Raw genomic sequence first — 20,780 nt, 5'->3', positions numbered from 1 at the left:
ACAGAATAAATCAAAGAATTTAGAAAGAAAGAAAGACCTATAAACCAAACAAAAATTGCCAGTGAAATGTTGAATCTCATTTGCCTATTGACTACAGCTGGTCTGCTCCCAGCTCTATGTCATATAATTTAGAACAATGAGAAACTGTTACACACAGAAACATTTCACCTAATATTATTTCACATTTGTATTCACTGAATACTTCCAATTTTCATTAGGTTCTGCTGTTTGCTAAATGGGATTTTAATGTGTTTAACAGTTTTCAGTGTTAAACAGTTACTCATTGAAGAAAGCTGCAGTGCATTTTTTCCACTTCATTGTTGTAATTTCTATTCCTCGGTGCCATTCTGCATTCATTAAAATACATAATGCTGGCAGTAATGGAGCACTGGATCCTGGAGATATGTGAACAATCTGAGATTCAACATCTAGACCAAATATTTAAGCTGACTGTTACTGTCAGCAGGCAACTGCTGACTTCTAAATACAAATAAGATTAAAAAGGAAGGAGGCATTTCAGACAGTATCAGCATAGTTTACTGCCTGCTATGGCAAGCATCCGAATCACATCAGCTGCGTAAGCAACATGAGGTACTGACCTGAGCATTGTTCATTTGTCTTTTAGCTAATTCTGTATACTTAGAGGACCCCACGGCTTTGCCTTTCCTGTCCTCCTCCCCTCTATTTTAGTAGTTTCAGAGTAGCAGTCGTGTTAAGTGATGAGTCTATTTCAGACTGCAAGTAATATATTGTCTTTATCAAGATTTCTACAACTGCTCTCCAGTGCCCATCTCAGTCTACACCACATTTACATTAGCTGCACTGGCAAATATTAACAGTGAAGAATCAATGTTATTACTACAGGCTTCCTTAGAACAGAGTCTAAACAATACTGGATTAAGTAACAACAGAGCTTTTCAGTTCTGCCTAACTACAATAGATACACTTTAAAAGTTCAATCAATTTGAAAGATTCCACAAGCTCTAACAGAGTCTCCCAATTTAGGCAGAAAAGCAACAATCACTTTCAAACCCTCTGATGCATTGCACTCTTCTCCTCATGGGTTTATCCTCTGTAAATGGGCTTTTATTTAGATGTTCATTTGAGGACACTTCCTAATTATGAGATAGAGTAATAATTGCATCCCTAGCTTTAAAATAATCCACAAGACATTTAAGAGCAAATGTTGTTGCTTACTCAAGAGCACATCAGTCATTACACATTAATAGGAAGTATCCTCAAATTATTATGATACTGAAATTTGTATGGCTTATTTTTTTATCCTTCTGTCAGGATAAAAAATAGAGGGGATGGGGATGATCTTCTGGTTAAGGCTCAGGCTGACTGGGACTCTGAACACCAGGGTTCAGTTCTCCATTCTGTATGATTTTGTGTAACTCATTTACTCTCTCTCTCTCTCTCTCTCTCTGTGGAGAGATTCTCAAACACAAAACTATCAAATCACCCTTGAAAATCCTTGCAGATGTGAAGTCATTAGAAGTTTGAATATTTGCTCTATTTAAAAGAACAGGGTATTTAAAGGTAGTGAGTTTCTGCTGCTGTTTTGAGGTGGAACTTACCCACTGGAGAAACCTAATAACCCTCAAATGCTTACCAGATGGAGTGGGACCTCGGCATCTCTGTCACATCCTCAAGAAACATTTTCACACATACACTTTATTTTTTCACACTCCTAGTCTTGGGGTTATCTGAGCTCTCTGGGGAAGTCTGACTTCCTTCAGAACCCATCAACACTAGTGTTTAAGCAGTCAGAAGAGTCACTGCTGAGTGACACAAAGCACACAGACTCTTAAAGATTTTCCCTGCAGTACTCCCAAGGCTCGTAGGGCCAAGGGAACAGGAAATAAAGTTAATGTTTAGCCAAATCCACTATGGAGAAAACTGAATATTATACATTTATTTTAATGTGCAAGATTATTATTGAGTGTTTAAACAATTGAGAATTGAATCAGGTATTTTGCAAGATAGTAAAGAGCATTACCATGTAGCCCCAGGGCCTACAGTGTTTTATTAGAATGAAATGGAATCTAACAGAAAATAACACAGTCAGACCTAGGCACTCATTGGAAATTAGCAGTACATGTGTGATGTAATGGACAGCAAAAGATCAACTTAATTACAGAGGCCCTGGGTGAAATCTTAGCAAAACTCCCATAGACTTCAGTGGGAGCTTGGGTTTCACACCATGTCTTCCTCAATATTGTACAGCATTGAGCACCCTGATAGCTCTCAGTGTACATGATAACCAAAGAGCAAGTTATCTTCCGAGTGTGAAAGGCTTTGCATGATACTGGTGGTATTATACACAAACACAAAAAGCTACTTTAAACAACACCAGTGGGTGGATCTCAGCTTTACCAGCCACGGCTGTGTGTGGCAGGGAGGTTGTACCATCAGCACTGATTAGGAGTATTATGTCTGTGGTGAACACAGGCAGAACATCCCCAGAGATAGTGACAGATGTGGCCTGAGAGCAACTCAAAGTCATTTTTTAGCCAAAGACAATAAAAATAGAGAACACTCTTCTAAATGACTAACAGCTACTTTTTTTTTTTATCATAGCCCTTGTGGGACCTACATTTCCAACCATAATCCCATGGCCACGGGAGGGAGACTGCCACAAACCTGCAAAGCACTTATTAGGGATTTTTTTTCTGACCCATCCATATGTTCTCTTGCTGAGCTTCCCTAAGGATACTACTCAGCAGAGAGGTTCCTTTTTCCATGAAACTCTCAAGTGCCCCCAAAATGCTGTGCACCATCTCAGCAACAAAGGCGCTTCTTTAAAGGGGAGGCAGTGTGGACAGTGCACTGGACTGGGAATCAGGAGTCCTGGGTTCTGCCAGCAGCCTCCAGAATGCCCTGGCAAATCCCTCCACCTCTGGGCCCCATTTTACAGATGGGGAAAATAATATTTACCTTCTTTTACAAAGTGCTTTGAGATCTGCTTTTGAGAAAAAGTGCTTATAAGAAAAGCATTACCATGTTTCTGAGAGTCTGGGGGTCTACGTATGTTTTCACAATGTTTAGCTACCATATTTAATCTGCATGGCACAGTTTATGAATCAGCATATTAGCTTTAAATGTTAAAAGGAGTTCTCTGTCAAGAAAGTAAACTGTGGGGAATCAAAAGAGAGTGGAAACTTGGAACTTGGCAGGCAGGACTCTGGGCACTACTTGGCGGTTTGTAGGAGAAAGTTTTAAATAGAGACTGGCCCATGCCAAGACACTCAGATTTGAACCCCGCTGACCTTTACTGAAGTTTTGGCAGGCTCTCTCCTCCACAATGGGTCAAACTAAAATGCCAGATCCAAACACTACTAAGTTGAGGAAAATTTAGATCTAGAACCAAATTTTGCAGCTTAGCTTGTTCTCAAGTTTAAAGGAACAAGACACAGAAAAGCATCTTAAGAAACAAAGTAGGAGAAAGGGAAGGAAGAGATTAAAGAAGCAAGATCAAATGTTACAGAGACAAATATCCCTGGACACCTGTACAAAAGCTGACGTCAGCAAGTTATATGCTTGCCATGACCTGCATTTCCACATCTACTGGTTGGAATCTTTGTTTAACCCATTTGGAATTAAAACAATGGCTTTTGTGATTTAAGACACTCTGCACACTCGCAAAATCGGTGTTTATTTGCTTTCAACTTATTTGCCACGTTTCAGCTGGATACCACTTAAAATGATTAAGTTTTAGGCTCCCTAAGTAAAGGTGAGAAATTAGAAAGTATTGGAAATGTTAGCAGATGCTTCCATATACTATATCTAGGAATGTGCTCTAGTGGAACAGGGCAACACAGAAATTTTGATTACTCTCCTCTTTTGGATAATACTTCATTCAAGGCAAGTAATCACAGGATTGCAGTCAGCTCCCTCTGCCTCCACTTGCTTAAGATCACTGAAGTGACTGGTTTGTGGGTTAGTCTACACTTCAGATATTATACCTCATGAGTGGAAAACCACAATGCAACATAAACTGGAATTAATTCCAGTACCAAATTTTACAAACATGATTCAAGTCACTGAGCAATAGTGTATTAACAAAGGATAAATCTACAGAACCAGGAACCAGGCTGACTTTTGGCCCACCTGCAGTGTCCACTAATGCACTAACAGAAATTTCAAATCCAATGCTAGCTTTATAGATTGAACCACATAGTTTTGTAGGTATTGTAGACTGCACACCGCAGCCACCTAGATGGGTTTGCTACTGTGCCAGCTCACATAAAGCTCCTCAGCGCACACATCATTCATTTTATAGAAAGAGTTCAGAAGACTTCAAATGAAACCATTGATTTTAAGACGACCAGACAGTAGAATAATCTGACATAAATCAGAGGGAAAGGTTTGGGATTACCTAGTTGTAGATACAATACCGATTAAAAAAAAATCCCTCTAGCTACATTTTGTCAGTTTGGTTTTTATTCATTTTGAGAGCTAAAGGATCCCTCTCTGCTGCATGGTCTTAACATCCTGGCATACTCTATTCTTTAAATGGGGAAACAAAAATTAAGAACTTCCTCTCATAACGAAGGCATCTCAGCACTATGAGCCATCAGAATCACTTATCATATACAACAGAAATGTAGTGCTTCAAAATAGATTTATTTATAGAATTGTGATTCTCTCCTTAATAGTCCACATGATTTCACTTTGTGGTGGGTTAGCCAGTAGAAGCCCCCCCACCCTCAAAAAGAGAGTTAGAATGGGAAAAAAATCAGACTATTTGAAAATGTTAAGACTTAAATAAATGTTAAAGATTTAACTGAGGAAAAATAACAATAAGCATCCTTCTAAATTACACCAACCTCAGCCCTGCACAAAGAGAAAATAAAAGCATTCATCGGAGGGCCTGCAGAACATTGTCATAAATGCAGTTCCCACATCTACCTGTAGATGGCATCCATCCCATAGCTGTATGTGGCTCTTATGAGGAGCCTCTTTATATTTGCCAGCACAGTCATGAATTCCCTTTTGTTGACTGGAGAGTCAGTGCCGTGTACAGTAAATAAGTCCGGTTTCAGCACAACTTCTTCAGTGTGTTCTTCAAATGGCTGCAGGTGAATGCCCTCCTTTGAAGTGCTGATTCTTAAGCCAGCTCCCTAGAGAGAGCGATGTGTTTAAGGGATACAATTAAATATAAAAAAGGGTAGAAAAGATGCTGTATCATTGTGGATATTTGGTATAAAGAAGAACTGGAAAGCATATTTTATGAGAATAGTCTATATCAGGAATGCACTAGATTTTCCAGTGTTCCTGATATGAGCTTTGTTGCAAAAAGTCAGTGCATGCAAAATCCAGGTAACCCAACTGGAACCCAGTGGCATGGCTTTGAATGAGTATGAGAAAATCCAGATAACCCACTGAAGCACAGTATACATGATACTATACAGCACAGATGTTTAAAGTGTACTGTTGGTTTAAATTGTCTGCAAATGCTATTTCAATCAACAAATGTATTATATTTATTCATTTTTCTTGCTCATCTTTACAAATGTAGTTACAATATTTTCTAACATTAGTAGAGGCTCCTTTGGGTACTTAGTCTTGCCTATCTAGTTTTAGTCATTAAGCTCTGATCCTTATTGGTTGCTGTAAATTGGCTGCAGACACACTTTTACATGTCAGTTTTGCCTGCTCACTTTTGGATACTGTTAGCCTTCAGTGTTCACGGAAGAGATGGACAAAAGTTAGTCACTGGAAATGAAAATACTTTACCTCTATGATGATATCAGATTGCAGTATTGTTTGAACAGCTTCTTCCTGCCCTGTGAGGTCATAGGAGATGGTAAATTTCAGATGCCCTCCAGCAGCTGTTATCTATAATAAAGCAGAATGATGCTTATTACATGATAGGAAACGTGCCTTTAACCATTCTGGGTTACTCTTTTCCTATGACAATATTTCCAGGAAATGGATTTCCAGTGTTGTGAAAGGAGTTGTGGATGATCTAGTGCCTTAAGCAGGAAGTCCTCATGAACCATTCCCTCCCTGCCCCAAGCATGAGTGGACTCACTCTCACCTACTAATATTTTCCCCAGTGCCAGGTAAAGGTTGCAAATCACCCCAAATACAGTAAAACCAAGCAGCAGCAGTTCCTCAGAAACAGCTTTGAAATCTGCAAATACATCTCCCTTCAATCTGCATTTTGTAGAAGGCTAAGGGCTGTTTCAAAGATAGGTTTTGAATGTGTTTCAGCTACTTTAGCCCCCATCTGGTCCTTGCCTCCTTAAGAATCAACAAACCAGTGTTTTGTACAACACCTCGCATAACGGGGTCCCCCTGATCCAGGACTAGGACTGCTAGGCACTACCATAATACAAATAATAAGCAACAATAATAATAATTAATAATGGATACAACATCTCCTATTCTGATGCAAAATATACCCATAAGGCAAACTGGCATAAAGGAAAAGAGTTTTGCTTTCGTATCAATTGTAATCGAAAATAGAGGAACGTAATAGTCTGTCCTCATGCAGTCAAACAAAGCAATGGTATGTCCTTTACCTCAGCCTGAGTCACTTTCCATAATAAGAGGCTAATAACCTCAGGTCATATCTCATTTCAGTATATTTTTCCGAATCTGTTTTTGCACCCAAATTCAGGGCCCTGACAATAACTTTCCGGAGAAAAATCACAACATGTATAGATCATTTTTAGGACAGGAATCAAAACTACTGTCATGAATGACTGAGTTTACTGCAAATACAGCAGGTTTGCTTTCCACCAAAAACTGTTAAAAGAGCAGTTTTTTAAAAAAAATACAAAAAAGTCTGTTTTGTATTCCAGTGTAACATCTCCTCTGAGATGAACAACCTACAACAGCAAACTCCATGCCCTTCCAATCCATGTTGCTGACCACAGAGAAGTCTTGTGAGTATTCTGCAGGAAGGAGAACAGTATGATTATTCTCAAGGCTGATCCAAGGGAACAACGTGCTGTATTGTATCATTCATCATACTGGATGTGTTACACGGCATGTTTGCACACATGTAACAGAAAGCAAAGGATGCTCATATTTTCCTGTGCACTGTATTTTAAAAAGAAGGGGGGAAGAAAAATCAATCTCCTTATTTAAGATGCAGCAATCAGCTCATTTTAGATAACATATGGAAGTATAAAAATCTGTGGATTTAGGCTTTATGGTTAGTAGCCATGTGAAAACTACAAGAGACTCCCAGGATTCATAAGCAACCAAAAGTTTGGATGTGTATCCAAATGTTATCCAGACCGGCTGGGTCTACAAAACTACCTCTAGCCTCTGGTGACACCAAAAACACCTAAAAAAAATCCCTGGCCTCTAATGCAGTGCTTTGGCACTTCTGCTTCTAGTCCTGACTGAGCCTGTAGGGAATTAGGAGAATGAAAAGCAATAGGAAAGCAAAGATACTCGAGCTTTATTCAGCCTCAGAAAGAGTCTAAACCAGGTCAGTTCTTACTTAGTCTAGTGGTCTAGTTAATCTCAGAAAGGGTCTGAATGAGGTCAGTTCTTATTTTCTCTAGTTGACCTGTCCCTTTTTAGCTAGCACAGATAATGAACACATGAATGCAATATAAATTCTCAGTGGTCACCCCATCCACGCATAGTGCCATCACAGCTTAGAAGAGTTAGAAGAGTTTCTTTAAATGCCACCATAATGGTAGCACAGGAATGCCAATGTTTCAAAGTTGTATGTAGTGTTGCTGTAGCTGCCTTTTGGTCCCAGGATAGTAGAGAGAAAATGTGGGTGAGATAATATATTTTATTGGACCAAGTAATGTCTCTCTCACCGACAGAAGTTGGTCCAATAAAAGATATTACCTCACCCACCATGTCTCTCTGATGTTTCAAAGTGGCACTTATGAGGTACTTTGGTCAGCTCTGGAAGTATATTTTACCTGGTATTCTATGTAATACTGAAGTGGTTAACAATACAACTGAAGTCTCACAATATGATAGAAGTTATCACTTACATTTGCCATTGTTTTTGAATGTACTAGCCTTCCTCTGTTGCAACCTAGGTTTAGTTACAATTTAAGTCATGGGTAAAAATGAATGTGGTGATCTCATCTTTGTCTGATGTCAACTATCTTAATTTAGGAAGGGCAGTTGGGGCTGTTTTTTATTCTGGAATTTTTATGAACTACCATCATAACATCTGGGCAATTTAATAACACGTTTAAAATTTCATGACATAAAATAGTCACTTTGAGACTATCAGTTTAAATTCATAAACTGTAGTCCTGCAATCACTGTGCTGCATAAACAAATATGCCTCATAAGAACATAAGAATTCCCATACTGAGTCTGACCAGGTCCATCTAGCCCACTATCCTCTATCTGACCCATACCACAGGCTCAGGGGGAAATGTACAGAACAGGGCAATTCTGCTACCTTCTTACCTGTCAAGCAATTTACCCTGTGGTTCTCCTGGTCATCACAAACCCAACTATCTGTATTTTTAAAAAAATTGACTCCTCCTCTGCTATTGCCCGTGTCTTCCTAATAATTGGAATTCTTCCCTCCCCCCCAGAGGGATATCTTCAGTGCGAGAGGATACCATGACATTATCTAAAAGATGCTTCCCAACTATGGGATCATTTCCCTCCAATCCAGCTTCATGGTCTCCTGCCCAGAATTTCATCCTCCTTAATAGTACAGCACTGTTGGACAAGAGGTGGGACTGCTGTATGTCTTCTGTGTACCTCTCTGTCTCCCTTTGCCTCCAGGGCCCGTACTCTGTCTCTGAAGGCTTTGAGTTGCATGCACACATACACCATCTGTCTGAGAGGCAGGTAATCATACATGTTACACTCAGTGCCATAAATTGGGTAGCCCCCACCTTCTGATACTGGTGTTCTATCTGCTTTTTTATTCAGCCTAAGCTTAGAGGATATTTGTGAAGTGTATTGGGTTCTCTTTATTCCATCAGTTACTTTTCTTGGGAATTTGGTACCTTTCTAATTGTTAAATCCCTCAGACTCCTCCCCTTAGAGTTAAACTCTCCTTACCTTGGCAGCTCACTCAGTTGCTATGCTCGCTGTCACTCACTCCGTCATGGGCTTTCTCTGCTCTCATGAGGCCTCTACATTTATAGCTTTGGCTAGGCCACACCTCCTCCCATCCTCCTATTGATTACTCTCAACTGAGAATGACCTACCAGTGATCTTAAACAATCAAGTTCCAGATCCAGTCAGCAGGAGAAACACAGCAGATCTTAACTTCTGCAGCAGGATACAGGATGGTAGGGAATTTCTCACAAATTTGGATCCTAGACCATTAGGGATTCTAAATATTTTGCAACCAGCACTTTTTAAATTGTATGTGGAAGTGAACAGGAAGATTGAGAAGAGCATGGAGCCAGCACTTAAAGTGGTCTGAAAGAAGTGGGAGGGCCCTATCATTTTCTACAGAAATGAGAGCAATATCATACCTGCCTGTCTATCCGCCACCTGTCTGTTTTACCCCCACATCTGTTCATAGATTCATAGATATTAAGGTCAGAAGGGACCATTTTGATCATCTAGTCTGACCTCCTGCACAAGGCAGGCCACAGAATCTCACCCACCCACTCCTGCGAAAAACCTCTCACCTATGTCTGAGCTATTGAAGTCCTCAAATCGTGGTTTAAAGACTTCAAGGAGCAGAGAATCCTCCAGCAAGTGACCCGTGCCCCATGCTACAGAGGAAGGTGAAAAAACTCCAGGGCCTCTTCCAATCTGCCCTGGAGGAAAATTCCTTCCCGACCCCAAATATGGCGATCTGCTAAACCCTGAGCATATGGGCAAGATTCACCAGCCAGATACCCAGGAAAGAATTCTCTGTAGTAACTCAGATCCCACTCCATCTAACATCCCCAGCTCGCCATCAGTTCTTCCCCATGCCCCCTATCAATTCTGACCCCACATCTGTTCTGACCCTGCTCCACCCCCCAACCTGCACGTCACCTCTGCTCCTCCAGCAACTGTTGGGGCTCCTTCTTCCCCTCCTGTGAAATGACTTTGTCTCCTTAGGGGAGGGAATTGGTGAAAGCAGCCAATCAAAAGGAATTCGTTCCCCCCACCCCCTGGCAGGGTTGAAACGTGTGCCCCTCCAAGACCCAGCTTGAGCTGTGGAAATTTTATTTTCTGGGTCTGCAAGTGCTTTCACCCAGGTACAAATTAAGCATGGCTTGGAGTACTAGTGAAAAATATTCACATAAACCCAACTCAACATTCAGCAGAACTTCTGCACTCTGCATCATCTGAAGAGTCTAAGTCCTCTTTCAAGGGTCATCTTCTGCATTCTTTTTAACACCCAGTACAACACAATGTCATAGTCTATCTTGATGGTGACAAATGCAAGAATCACTGAGGCAAGCAACGTTGCTTTAAAAATTGGTAAGAACTTTTTGGTATTTTTTTCCCCACAGAATTCTTATCACCATTTTTCATGAAATTTCAAAATTTTCTGACCAGCTCTTGTAGCAAAGTCTGCATCTGAGTGAAAGAGCCACAGCTTCCTGGGGAAACCTAGATGACGATAGGCATGACAAGTTGCTGCAACTATGGCCATGATCTAGAAAACCATGTAAGCATGAATGGAACTACTCATGCTCTTAAAGTTAAGAGTTTTGATTGACTGGGGCCCATCAGAGAATGCAGATACAACAAATGATGGAGCAAGACCTCTCCATTTCTCCCTACACAGCAGAATGACTACCATCTTATCTGGACTAAACATATCCCTACCTATGGTGTCCCTCGCCTCTGTTTGCCAGAGGCTGGGAATGAGTGACAGGGAATGGATCATTTGGTGATTACCTGTTCTGTTCATTCTCTCCAGGACACCTGGCATTGGCCACTGTCAGAAGACAGGATACTGGGCTAGATGGACCTTGGGTCTGACCCAGTATGGCTGTTCTTATGTTCTCTGTTACATTCTGTTAACAGAGCAGACTAGAGAAGCCAGATTCAACAAAAGGAGATGTACAACCAAGTGCCATCCACATATTCCTGGCACTGCATATCGTATCATCTCATTTTTTCCCTCAGCAACAATACTCTACATACACACTGAACAGGAGGGATAACAGAATAGAACCATGGGGATCCCAATAAGTTAGAAGCCATGGGAAGAACAAGTATTTTAGCAACATTTTCACTAATCCCACTACATCCCTGCAAAAAAGCTCTTATATATATATCCCCATGTATATCATCAACAGAGGTAAAAAGAAGCATCCTTATTTCTCTCCTTATATTTTCCAAATGTTGGCAAGTATTGGGTACTATATGCATATCAACAGCACAAATCACAGGTTAGTATGATTTGACATGATTTCCAGTTTTTGCTGAAGAGCGACTCAAGGACAGAAATAAGAGGAATGAAGCTAGTCAGCATTCAGGTGCTGTACCTAAGCTCTGTAGAAGAAGGCCGCACAGCACCAGTCCACACTGTGCCTGAAGGTAGCTAGTACTGCAAGTCTTTCTTTATCATGTGTATCAAGTTTAGCCAATTAAAATAAAACAAAAACACAAGAATCTGCTTTCCATGTGCACTTGTCTTAATTCAGCCTGGAGGGGAAGAAACAACATATTTACAAGTAACTTTACAATTATTGTGCAATATAACCTGATGTCACCAGTAATCATATGGTACATATGCAACACACTGCATCAGGGATTTAATGTGGCAGGCAGATTTTCCCATATGTATGGTAATGCCAAAGTTGGTATAGCTGTGAGATCACAAAGTATCCTCTTAAAAAAAAAATTATGGAAAGAATAAGAAAGGGGAATAGAGAAGGGAATGATTAAGCAAGAAGAAAACTTTTCTACAAAAGAACCCTATAATCTTTCCTCTTCTGTCTGTGCCAGATGATGAGTTAAGGCTCCATCCTGCAAGCTCACTAAAATCGCACTGAATTCAAGATAAACAAAGAGTGCTCAGCATTCCAGGAATTGCTCAGCAGGTTGTAGGATCATGCCCTAAGTTATATTGCAACTGAAAAATATTTTGTGTGTGACTGTTTAATGTTTCAGACAGGCTCACTCTGTAAGGAAATGTTAAGAAATACTGTAGTTTTTTAGTAGCATTCATTCAGGAAAAAATGAGTGACATTGAATTTTGATCCATAAACTAAAAAACTTTAAACAGAGGTGTCCTATCTTCCATATTTACGACCTATGGAGCTAGTGTTTTACATTTATACTCTCCTCAGTTTTCTCTTTTTTCCAGATCTTTGATATATTTTTAGCCTTTTGATACTTTTTTTTTAGCTGAGGATACTTTGTTATTGACTTGGAGTTTTAGAAGGAGAGCCCTACTATTTATAACTACACCTTCAAGTCAGAGCGAATGAAAAGGAAATACCTCAGTAGAATAATAAACTTTTTGAATCTAATGTTATTCAAAAATATCTGAATATAGACAAGCCTCAACACAAAGTAAGACAACTCTGGATCTCTCAATTTTCCTTTAATAATATCGGGAATACTGCAAATACTGACATGACATATTTTAATTAGCTACAGCAACAATGATTTTAAGAGTATTAAAGATAAAATATTTTTACATTTCATAGAATAACATACTAAGTGATATTTTTATTTTCTGTCTAGTATTTTAATCATTAGGTAAACTTCCATCAATGCCACTGAAGTCAATAGGAATTTTGCCTAATTATGAAATACAGATGGAAAGCAGGATTTAGGCTATTATTCAAACAGAAAACCTGTTTGGTGGACCTGAGGTAGGCCACTGATTGGAGCTGGCTTGGTAACTCAAATTTTCCTGTGATATTTGTGTATTTTAATGTGAAGCTTTACTATGCATGATACAACTAATGAAAACACTACCAAACCTGAAGAAAAATATAATGGATGGGGGAGGACGGCTCTTGGTGGTTAATATGGACCCAGCCTCCAAATTGTTTTACAGGATTTTTGAGGTGGTGTGTAGGAATGTCAGGGTGAGAAGACAATTTCAGCACAGTTCCCCCACTATCAAAAGGCCAGTGATTGAAAGCTGTGACCAAATGCACCCCAAAAACCAGGCAGCTTAACTTCTGTACCCAGAAAGATAATGGAGCAAATAATTAAACAATCAATTTGCAAACACCTAAAAGATAATAAGGTGATAAATAACAGTCAGCATGGATTTGTCAAGAACAAAGCATGTCAAACCAACCTGATAGCTTTCTTTGACAGGGTAACAAGCCTTGTGGGTAGGAGGGAAGTGGTAGATGTGGTATATCTTGACTTTAGTAAGGCTTTTGATACAGTCTTGCATGACCTTCTCTTAAACAAACTCAGGAAATACAACCTAGATGAAGCTTGTCATAAATATAAAGGGAAGAGTAACAACCTTCCTGTACACAGTACTATAAAATCCCTCCTGGCCAGAGGCACAATATCCTTTAACCTGTAAAGGGTTAAGAAGCTCAGGTAACCTGGCTGGCACCTGACCAAAAGGACCAATAAGGGGACAAGATACTTTCAAATCTGGGGGAGGGGAGGCTTTTGTTTGTCTGTTCTGTGTGCTTGCCAGAGAGAGATCAAGAAAGCAAGCAATCCAACTCCATTAGAATTAGTAAGTACTAGCAAGGAAATGCGTTAGTTTACTTTTGTTTTGGCTTGTGATTTTCTCTGTGCTGAGAGAAAGGTGTATTCCTGGTTTTCTTTTTGTAACTTTAAAGTTTTTGCCCAGAGGGAAATCCTCTGTGTTTTAAATCTGATTTCCCTGTAAGATTAGCTTCCCTTTTAATTTTACAGAGGTGCTTCTTTTACTGTTTTTCTTTCTAGTAAAGTTCTGTTTTTTTTAAGAGCCTGACTGATTTCTCTAGATCCTAAGACCCAGGGGTTTGGGTCTGTGACCACTTTGTAACCAATTGATTAGGATATTATTCTCAAGTCTGCCCAGGAAAGGGGGTGTAAGGGCTTGGGGGGATATTTTGAGGGAATAGGAACTCTAAGTGGTCCTTTCCCTGATTCATTGTTAAATCACTTGGTGGTGGCAACTTACCCTCCAAAGAGTTTGTGCCTTGGGGAAGTTTTACCCTAAGCTGGTAGAAATAAGCTTCGGGGGTCTTTCATGCGGGTCCCCACATCTGTACCTTAGAGTTCAGAGTGTGGAGGGAACCCTGACAAAGCTACTATAGGGTGGGTGCATAACTGGTTGGAAAATTGTTCCCAGGGAGTAGTTATCAGTGGTTCACAGTCATGCTGGTAGGGCATAACGAATGGGGTCCTGCAGGGATTGGTTCTAGGTCCAGTTCTGTTCAATATCTTCATCAATGATTTAGATAATGACATAGAGAGTACATTTATAAAGTTTGCGGACGATACCAAGCTGCGAGGGGTTGCAAGTGTTTTGGAGGATAGGATTAAAATTCAAAATGATCTGGACAAACTGGAGAAATGATCTGAAGTAAATAGGATGAAATTCAATAAGGACAAATGTAAAGTACTCCACTTAGGAAGGAACAATCAATTGCACACATACATAGGGTGACTGAACTATAAAAGTGAGGGGCAAAACCGCCTCAAGTTATCTCTCCCTATCCATCTCTCTCTTTCACTTAAGAAAAAAAAAGAAACAGCCTATGGACTTTGGGAGGAGATCCTGACCTGAAACGTGGTCAACAGTGTTACTGGGAACCTGTGGTAAGAATGTCACCTTGAACCAAGTCTAGTTTGTTAAGTTTAGTATTAGGATGCATTTTATCTTTATTTTTCTCGTGACCATTTCTGACTTTTAGTGCCTTATACTTGTACTCACTTAAAACCTATTTCTTTGTAGTTAAATAAACTTGTTTTATTCTTGGACGAAAAGTAATCCAGTGTTGTGAGCAGTGTGGGTAAATCCATTTACGGTAGCACACTGTTGTACATTGATTCCCTAAGAGGGGCAATGGACCTAACATATCTGGATTATCCAGACAGCGCAAAATGTATGTTTTGGGGGGGAAATCCAGGACTGAGAGTGTGTTGGAGTCACCTTGCAAGTAGTAACTAAGTAGCCTAGTAACCAAGGCTGCTGGAAGCTAGAGTGTGGCTGGTGTTTGCTAACAGGCTGCTGGGGTCACTGTTGCTGACCAGGGCTGTGGGTATACACACTCAGGGTGTAACCTGCATGCTGTTTGGCTGTTTGTGAGGAGCCCAGGTTGCACAGGTTGGACTCATCAGCAAAGCATTTTGAGGCACCCCAGGTTGCAGGACAGGTGTGAGATAGACCCTCACTCGTCTGGATTGCACCCCAGAGTGTCATACAGGCCATGAAGGGTGAATAGGTCTAATTGCCAAACAATGGAGTAGCTATCATAGGGACATTATCTGAGACGGGGGAAAAAAAACAGTCGCTGGCTAAAAGAAGACTTCACATGTAGGCTCTATAAGAAAATCCATTGAGATATGTGGTAATTGGGTAAAGAATGTAAACTGGGTCTGTTCTGTTTCTGCAACTCAAAAGGAAGCCCATCTAGATGAGCTCGTAATGAACCACAAGATTAAATGAGTTTAGATATGAGTGTCAGCTGTTCGCTGTTTTGAAATAATTTTCTTTAATGCTTTGTTCTGTTTGCTAATAAACTCGTTTGTTTTAAGAAGGCTGCTGTTCACTATATCACTATGTACTGAACACCTGTGCTTCTTCCCTTCAGGAGTTTGTGATGACTCCCAAAGGGAAGAAACACAGGTGTCCAGCCAGACCTGCACAGTAATAAGCTAGCTTAGACAGGGGGTTGTTTGCAGATCCTGGTCTAACAGAGGGAGAATTGCAACTTTCCACCCTGAGATAGGTCAGGGCACAAGACCTAATGTTTGAAGGAGAGAACTCAGAGAGACTAGAAGGGAGACAGAGGTGTAGCTAGCCCTGTAACTCTGACAGTAATCTTTAGCAAACGTTATATACATTTAAAACACACACATTAAAAGGTTTTAACATATGGTGCATCACTTTCACTTCTTTCTACAGAAAGATGTTTCAGGTCAGTTCTATAAAGTTTCCTTTGTTGCTGGTAGTGAAAACAAACTAGGAAGACACAAAAGAGATTCCAAAACCTTTTAGTAAAAGCACCAATAATAGTAATGTTGAATATAAAATGTATATACCTTGCCCATGAGTGCAGTGGTGCATTTAGTAGTAAAACTCCTGCCTCCGAATGGATTTCTTTCAGAGAGGCTTTAATCTCTGACCTAATCCAAGAGAGTATGATACTTGAAAAAGCAGAAAGAAATTACTGCAGGGAAGTGGACCCATGCTATGTATTCAGGGATTTCACTATGTACAGTACAAGGTTTTAGAAATGCAGTGAATACACTCTGGGGTAGAAGTGCATACTGGCAGAAGCGTGGACAGAATGACCCAACAGGTCTTTTCTGTTTCTAATATCAGTGATTCCATGACTATTACACATACATTCCATTGGCATTGGTGCCATTACACAGATATAAAATATAATGAATGAGAGAGATCAAATAAGTTACTAAAAGATCTATAAAAAGAAAAGGAGTACTTGTGGCACCACAGAGACTAACAAATTTATTTGAGCATAAGCTTTCGTGAGCTACAGCTCACTTCATCGGATGCATTCAGTTGAAAATACCTATGTTCACTTTTACTGACACTGACCCCAACCTCTATTTTTGTAGCTGCCAAAGCCAGACTGGTTCTTTGTTTTAGACAATCAGAAACCAAATTAGTCATCAAAGCAGCATTTACATGTGTTTTCTCAATGGTTAGAGATATTATTTAACAATTTGTAACCATTAGCAAGATTTAAAAATTTGACTAGATAGCACATTTTGTATGGTAGACTTAGACTATGTAAGAAGCAACAGTATTTCTGCTACCATCAATATATTAATAGGAAGAATGTTCTAATCAGGAGTTTCTCCAAATTGCATCCAACAAACCAATGTTTGGAAGGTGTCCCACACCAACCATTTGACACTAACTGAGCATACTAGGAGAAAAGGTTGCCTCCTAAGATTTTTCCCCACTTTATGCCTATGAACTTATTTGTCATGATCCCAAGTTATGACACCTGACAACTTGTTCGGTACTCTGTGGGTTCTGTCAGCATACTGGTGGCAGTATCTGCCACTAGATCTTCTTTACACACAATGCCGGGAGATACTGAAACCACATTATATACAATCCACATTATTTGGATTGTCTCACTTTTATCCACTCTTCAGGTATGTATTTAATTTTTAGACATAGGTATTAGCAAATATAGAGACATCTGATGCCAGTACAGCAATGGTGGCAATGAGGAAGAAATCCCCACAAAAATAACAGCACTCAGTGTTCCATAGGCTGTTTACTCAGTCTATAATTGACTGGCACCTATGCTATAGTGATGGGGTTTGACAAGTGGTGACTGGACAGCATGCCATTTTAACAGATGGATGTAAGTACAAAGAGTTTATGTATGTGCCTCAGGTGGGTTTACTGAGCGCAGGATTCACAGTTGGGAATGTCCAAACATCTGTTTGTCCTGAGTTTACTTGCTATGTGTAAGGTAACATTCCATCATTAATCCAGTTCGGGTCTGGATTAACGTTTTTTTAAAAAAAAACAAAAAACGAATACAGACTGCAAACTCCTAAGGAAATTTAGTTTGGAATGGTTGATTCAATCTGAGTGTTGCATTTGGTGTGCATGTATGTGGAGTGGGGGAAGGCACAAGAAAGAAATTCCAATGGGTTCCTCACTGTTTTAGATCTATTCAAGTTGCATTTTGTTAGGAAAGAGATTATCTAGTCTCCACTATCTTAGATAGGACTTGAATTTAAGTAGCATACATAAACTTTGCCGAGAGTTTGTATTAATGTTTCAGATAAAGGGGACAGCAGTAATGCCAGGCTCTGTTTGAATAACTGTATAGTTGTGATTCACTTTTTTCTCACTGTTTAGAGTTTTTGCCTCCCATAAATATTTTTCCTAGGAAGGTAGTCTTTATATTGTGCAATGAAGTCCACCTCCAATCACCACCAATCGGTCTGTTGGGTGCCATAACAGTGCACAACAAAAGACATTTCCAGCCCTCAGTCTTATAGAGGCTTACTATTTAGGTATACTCTGAATACTTAATAATTCTATAACTGCACAAGCTGAATTGTACATTAAAATCACCTACATTCATTCAACATAATACTCCAGAACAGTCATTGGAACAGCTAGAAAAGTTTCAGAACTGTGTTCTTAAGGAATACACTTCCATAGCCCTTGTCTACACTGGGGTGGGGGATGGATCGATCTAAGTTACGCAACTTCAGCTACATGAATAACGTAGCTGAAGTCAACATACTTAGATCGACTTACTGTGGTGTCTTCACCACAGTGAGTCAACTGCTGCCGCTCCCACGTCGACTCCGCCTGCACCTCTCGCAGTGGTGGAGTACAGGAGTCAAGGGGAGAGCGCTCGGAGGCCGATTCATCGTGTCTAGACTAGATGCGATAAATCAGTCTCCGCTGGATCGATCGCTGCCCGCCAATCCAGCTGGTAATGTAGACATACCCTTAGTATAGATTGTAGACCTACTACTATATTCCCTGGTCCTGAAGCTTTTGTCAAATCTGTCAGTGGTTTTCTACAAGACAAACTACTTAGACTAATTTAGCATGATTAAAAATTGCCATTTAGTAGCCACCTTCAGTTTACCTGAACATACCTCTTTGATCAACAAATCAGACTGGAAATCTCATGAGTTCAGGAAGTCAAAGGATTTCCATTACTTCTTTTTTGAAATCATGTCAGAAATATTATGCTGTACGCTCGTTGTATTTTAATATTTCACTTCCAGCCCATAGGCAGGCCTGGAAGTTCAGGCAGTTCAGATGTACAATTAATCCTTCCAAACTTCAATAGTGATTTTGTTGGGGGGATATTCATTTTTATCAAAGCTAGTTCTACCATACCAAGGTTCTATGTTAGGGAGGGTAAACATCAATTATAAAGAACATCACTGAGAACACATCCGCTCTGTTCTACTCAAAAGAGTTTCATGGCAAATCTAGATAACAATTTCTCACAAACTCATTAAATAAGTCTTTTTACATAGTGCACATTGATACTAGATAAAGGACAATAGCTTCAAGAATTCACAAGACCCCTGAATGTTTTGCTGCTTCCCGGCAGTGAAAGTAAAAAAGCCACGGAATCTGTTTCTTCTTCTGCTTTTCTCTTCTCTTTTTGAATGAATGTAGCTGGTGAAAGGCAACTGCCAACCTAAGAGAATTATATCTTCTATTCACAGAGAAAGAACAGCAAATCAGAGTTCCCACACAACACCTCTTATGTGCCTTGGCCATGTCCCTAAGGATAGTCTAGTTCAGTGGTTCTCAACCTGCGGCCCAACCAGCACACAGCTGCAGCTCATGAGACATCCTCAGGGAAGTAACTAGGAGTAGGAGGAGCACCTGCACCAGGTGCAGAGCTGACAGTGGTGGGTGGGATGCAAAAATGGGGCAGCACGGGATCGGGCCAAGCGTCAGCCCCCCCCTTTCCCTTTGGCAGAATCAGGCCCAGCAGCATTGCCAGGAGGCCAGGATGCTCAGTGCCCCTCCTCCCCACAGGATCACGGGTCCATTGACCCTGGCTGGAGTGGGCTCCCTGGCACTAGGACCGCAGCGGCAGATGGGCAGGGTGGGCTGCAGGGCTTAGCTATGTGCAGCTGAGGTAGGAGACCAGCAGGTGTGGGGAAGAGGGCGCAGGGGCTGGGGTGAGTGGAGGGGTTGCAGGGGGCTAGGGCTGCAGGGAAGGGGTGCAGCTGGTGCATGAGGGACAGACTCTAGGTGTGGGGACTGGTGGCTGGGGACAGTTCCTGGATTGGGGGTTAGATACTGGGACACAGTCCCTGGATGCAGGGGAAGGGGAGGTTGAGTACTAGGGGGCAGTCATGGCGGGGAGCCTGGAGGCAGTTGCTGGGGGCCAGTCCCTGGGTGGGGGACTGGATGCTGGAGGGGGCTGTCTCGAGCGGGGGGTTGTGCCAGCCCAGTGTTGGGGGGGGGGGAGTCTGGATGTAGGGAGCAGGAGGACAGTCACAGGGGGGTTGAGTGATGGTGGGGCATTCCCTGGCTGGGGCGGCAGTCTAAGAAGAGGCTGAGGGCAGTCCCTGGTGGGTGGGGGTGGGGGATGGATACTGGGTCACTGTCCTTGGATGTGGGGGCTGGATGCATGGGGAGCTGGCTGAGGGGGCACCTTGCACTGGACAGGGCTCCCAATCTTTGTAGGCAGGCTCTGCAGCTGCTCTCTCCAGGCTCTCAGCCCAGCTTCGCCGCCAGCAGCAGTGCGGAAGTGAGGGTGGCAATACACTATGCCCTGCCACCCTTACAGTGAATTAGTTAATTTTAACAGTTAATGTTTTGACTTATTTTGCTAATTTCAGAGGCACTTTGTAGACATTTGCCAGTGCTGAAAGGAAAGGTATTATATCAGTTTGAATCATATTGCTGTCATATATCAAATACTAAACCTTTTTTTGTGTAGCTGTACAAGTAGTATATATATTGTGTGGATGCGGCCCACATAGCACATGGAGAGCTGCATATGCGGCCCACAATGGTAAACAGGTTGAAAACCACTGATCTAGTTTCTATACTTGTTCAATCATAGCCTTGTTTATAAGAGTGCCTATTGGGGTCCCAACCATAGTGGTGGCTTTGTGTATACTAGGAAATGGGAAGAGATCAACAGCCCTCTTGACACAGGTCACAGAAACCCATCATTCAGTCTCTTCAGACCAAGCAAGACAAACTGGACAGATAAAAGGCTCCATTTCCCATC

The 20,780-nt window shown here is 41.0% G+C and overlaps 1 protein-coding gene across 1 annotated transcript in view; it reads right to left on the bottom strand.

The window, feature by feature from the left end:
* LAMA2 (laminin subunit alpha 2) overlaps positions 1–20,780 on the bottom strand; it is a 340,783-nt gene that overhangs the window by 197,554 nt on the left and 122,449 nt on the right. Inside the window, exons 13-14 of the mRNA XM_077812149.1 lie at positions 5,743–5,844; positions 4,915–5,126 (exon numbers count right to left, since the gene is read on the bottom strand). Coding sequence (XP_077668275.1) covers positions 4,915–5,126; positions 5,743–5,844 — 314 coding nt within the window. The remainder of the gene's footprint in view (positions 1–4,914; positions 5,127–5,742; positions 5,845–20,780) is intronic.

Source organism: Eretmochelys imbricata, chromosome 3 (genome assembly GCF_965152235.1).
Source record: "Eretmochelys imbricata isolate rEreImb1 chromosome 3, rEreImb1.hap1, whole genome shotgun sequence".
Classification (NCBI taxonomy): domain Eukaryota; kingdom Metazoa; phylum Chordata; order Testudines; family Cheloniidae; genus Eretmochelys; species Eretmochelys imbricata.
This window is presented reverse-complemented; position numbering and strand designations above follow the sequence as displayed.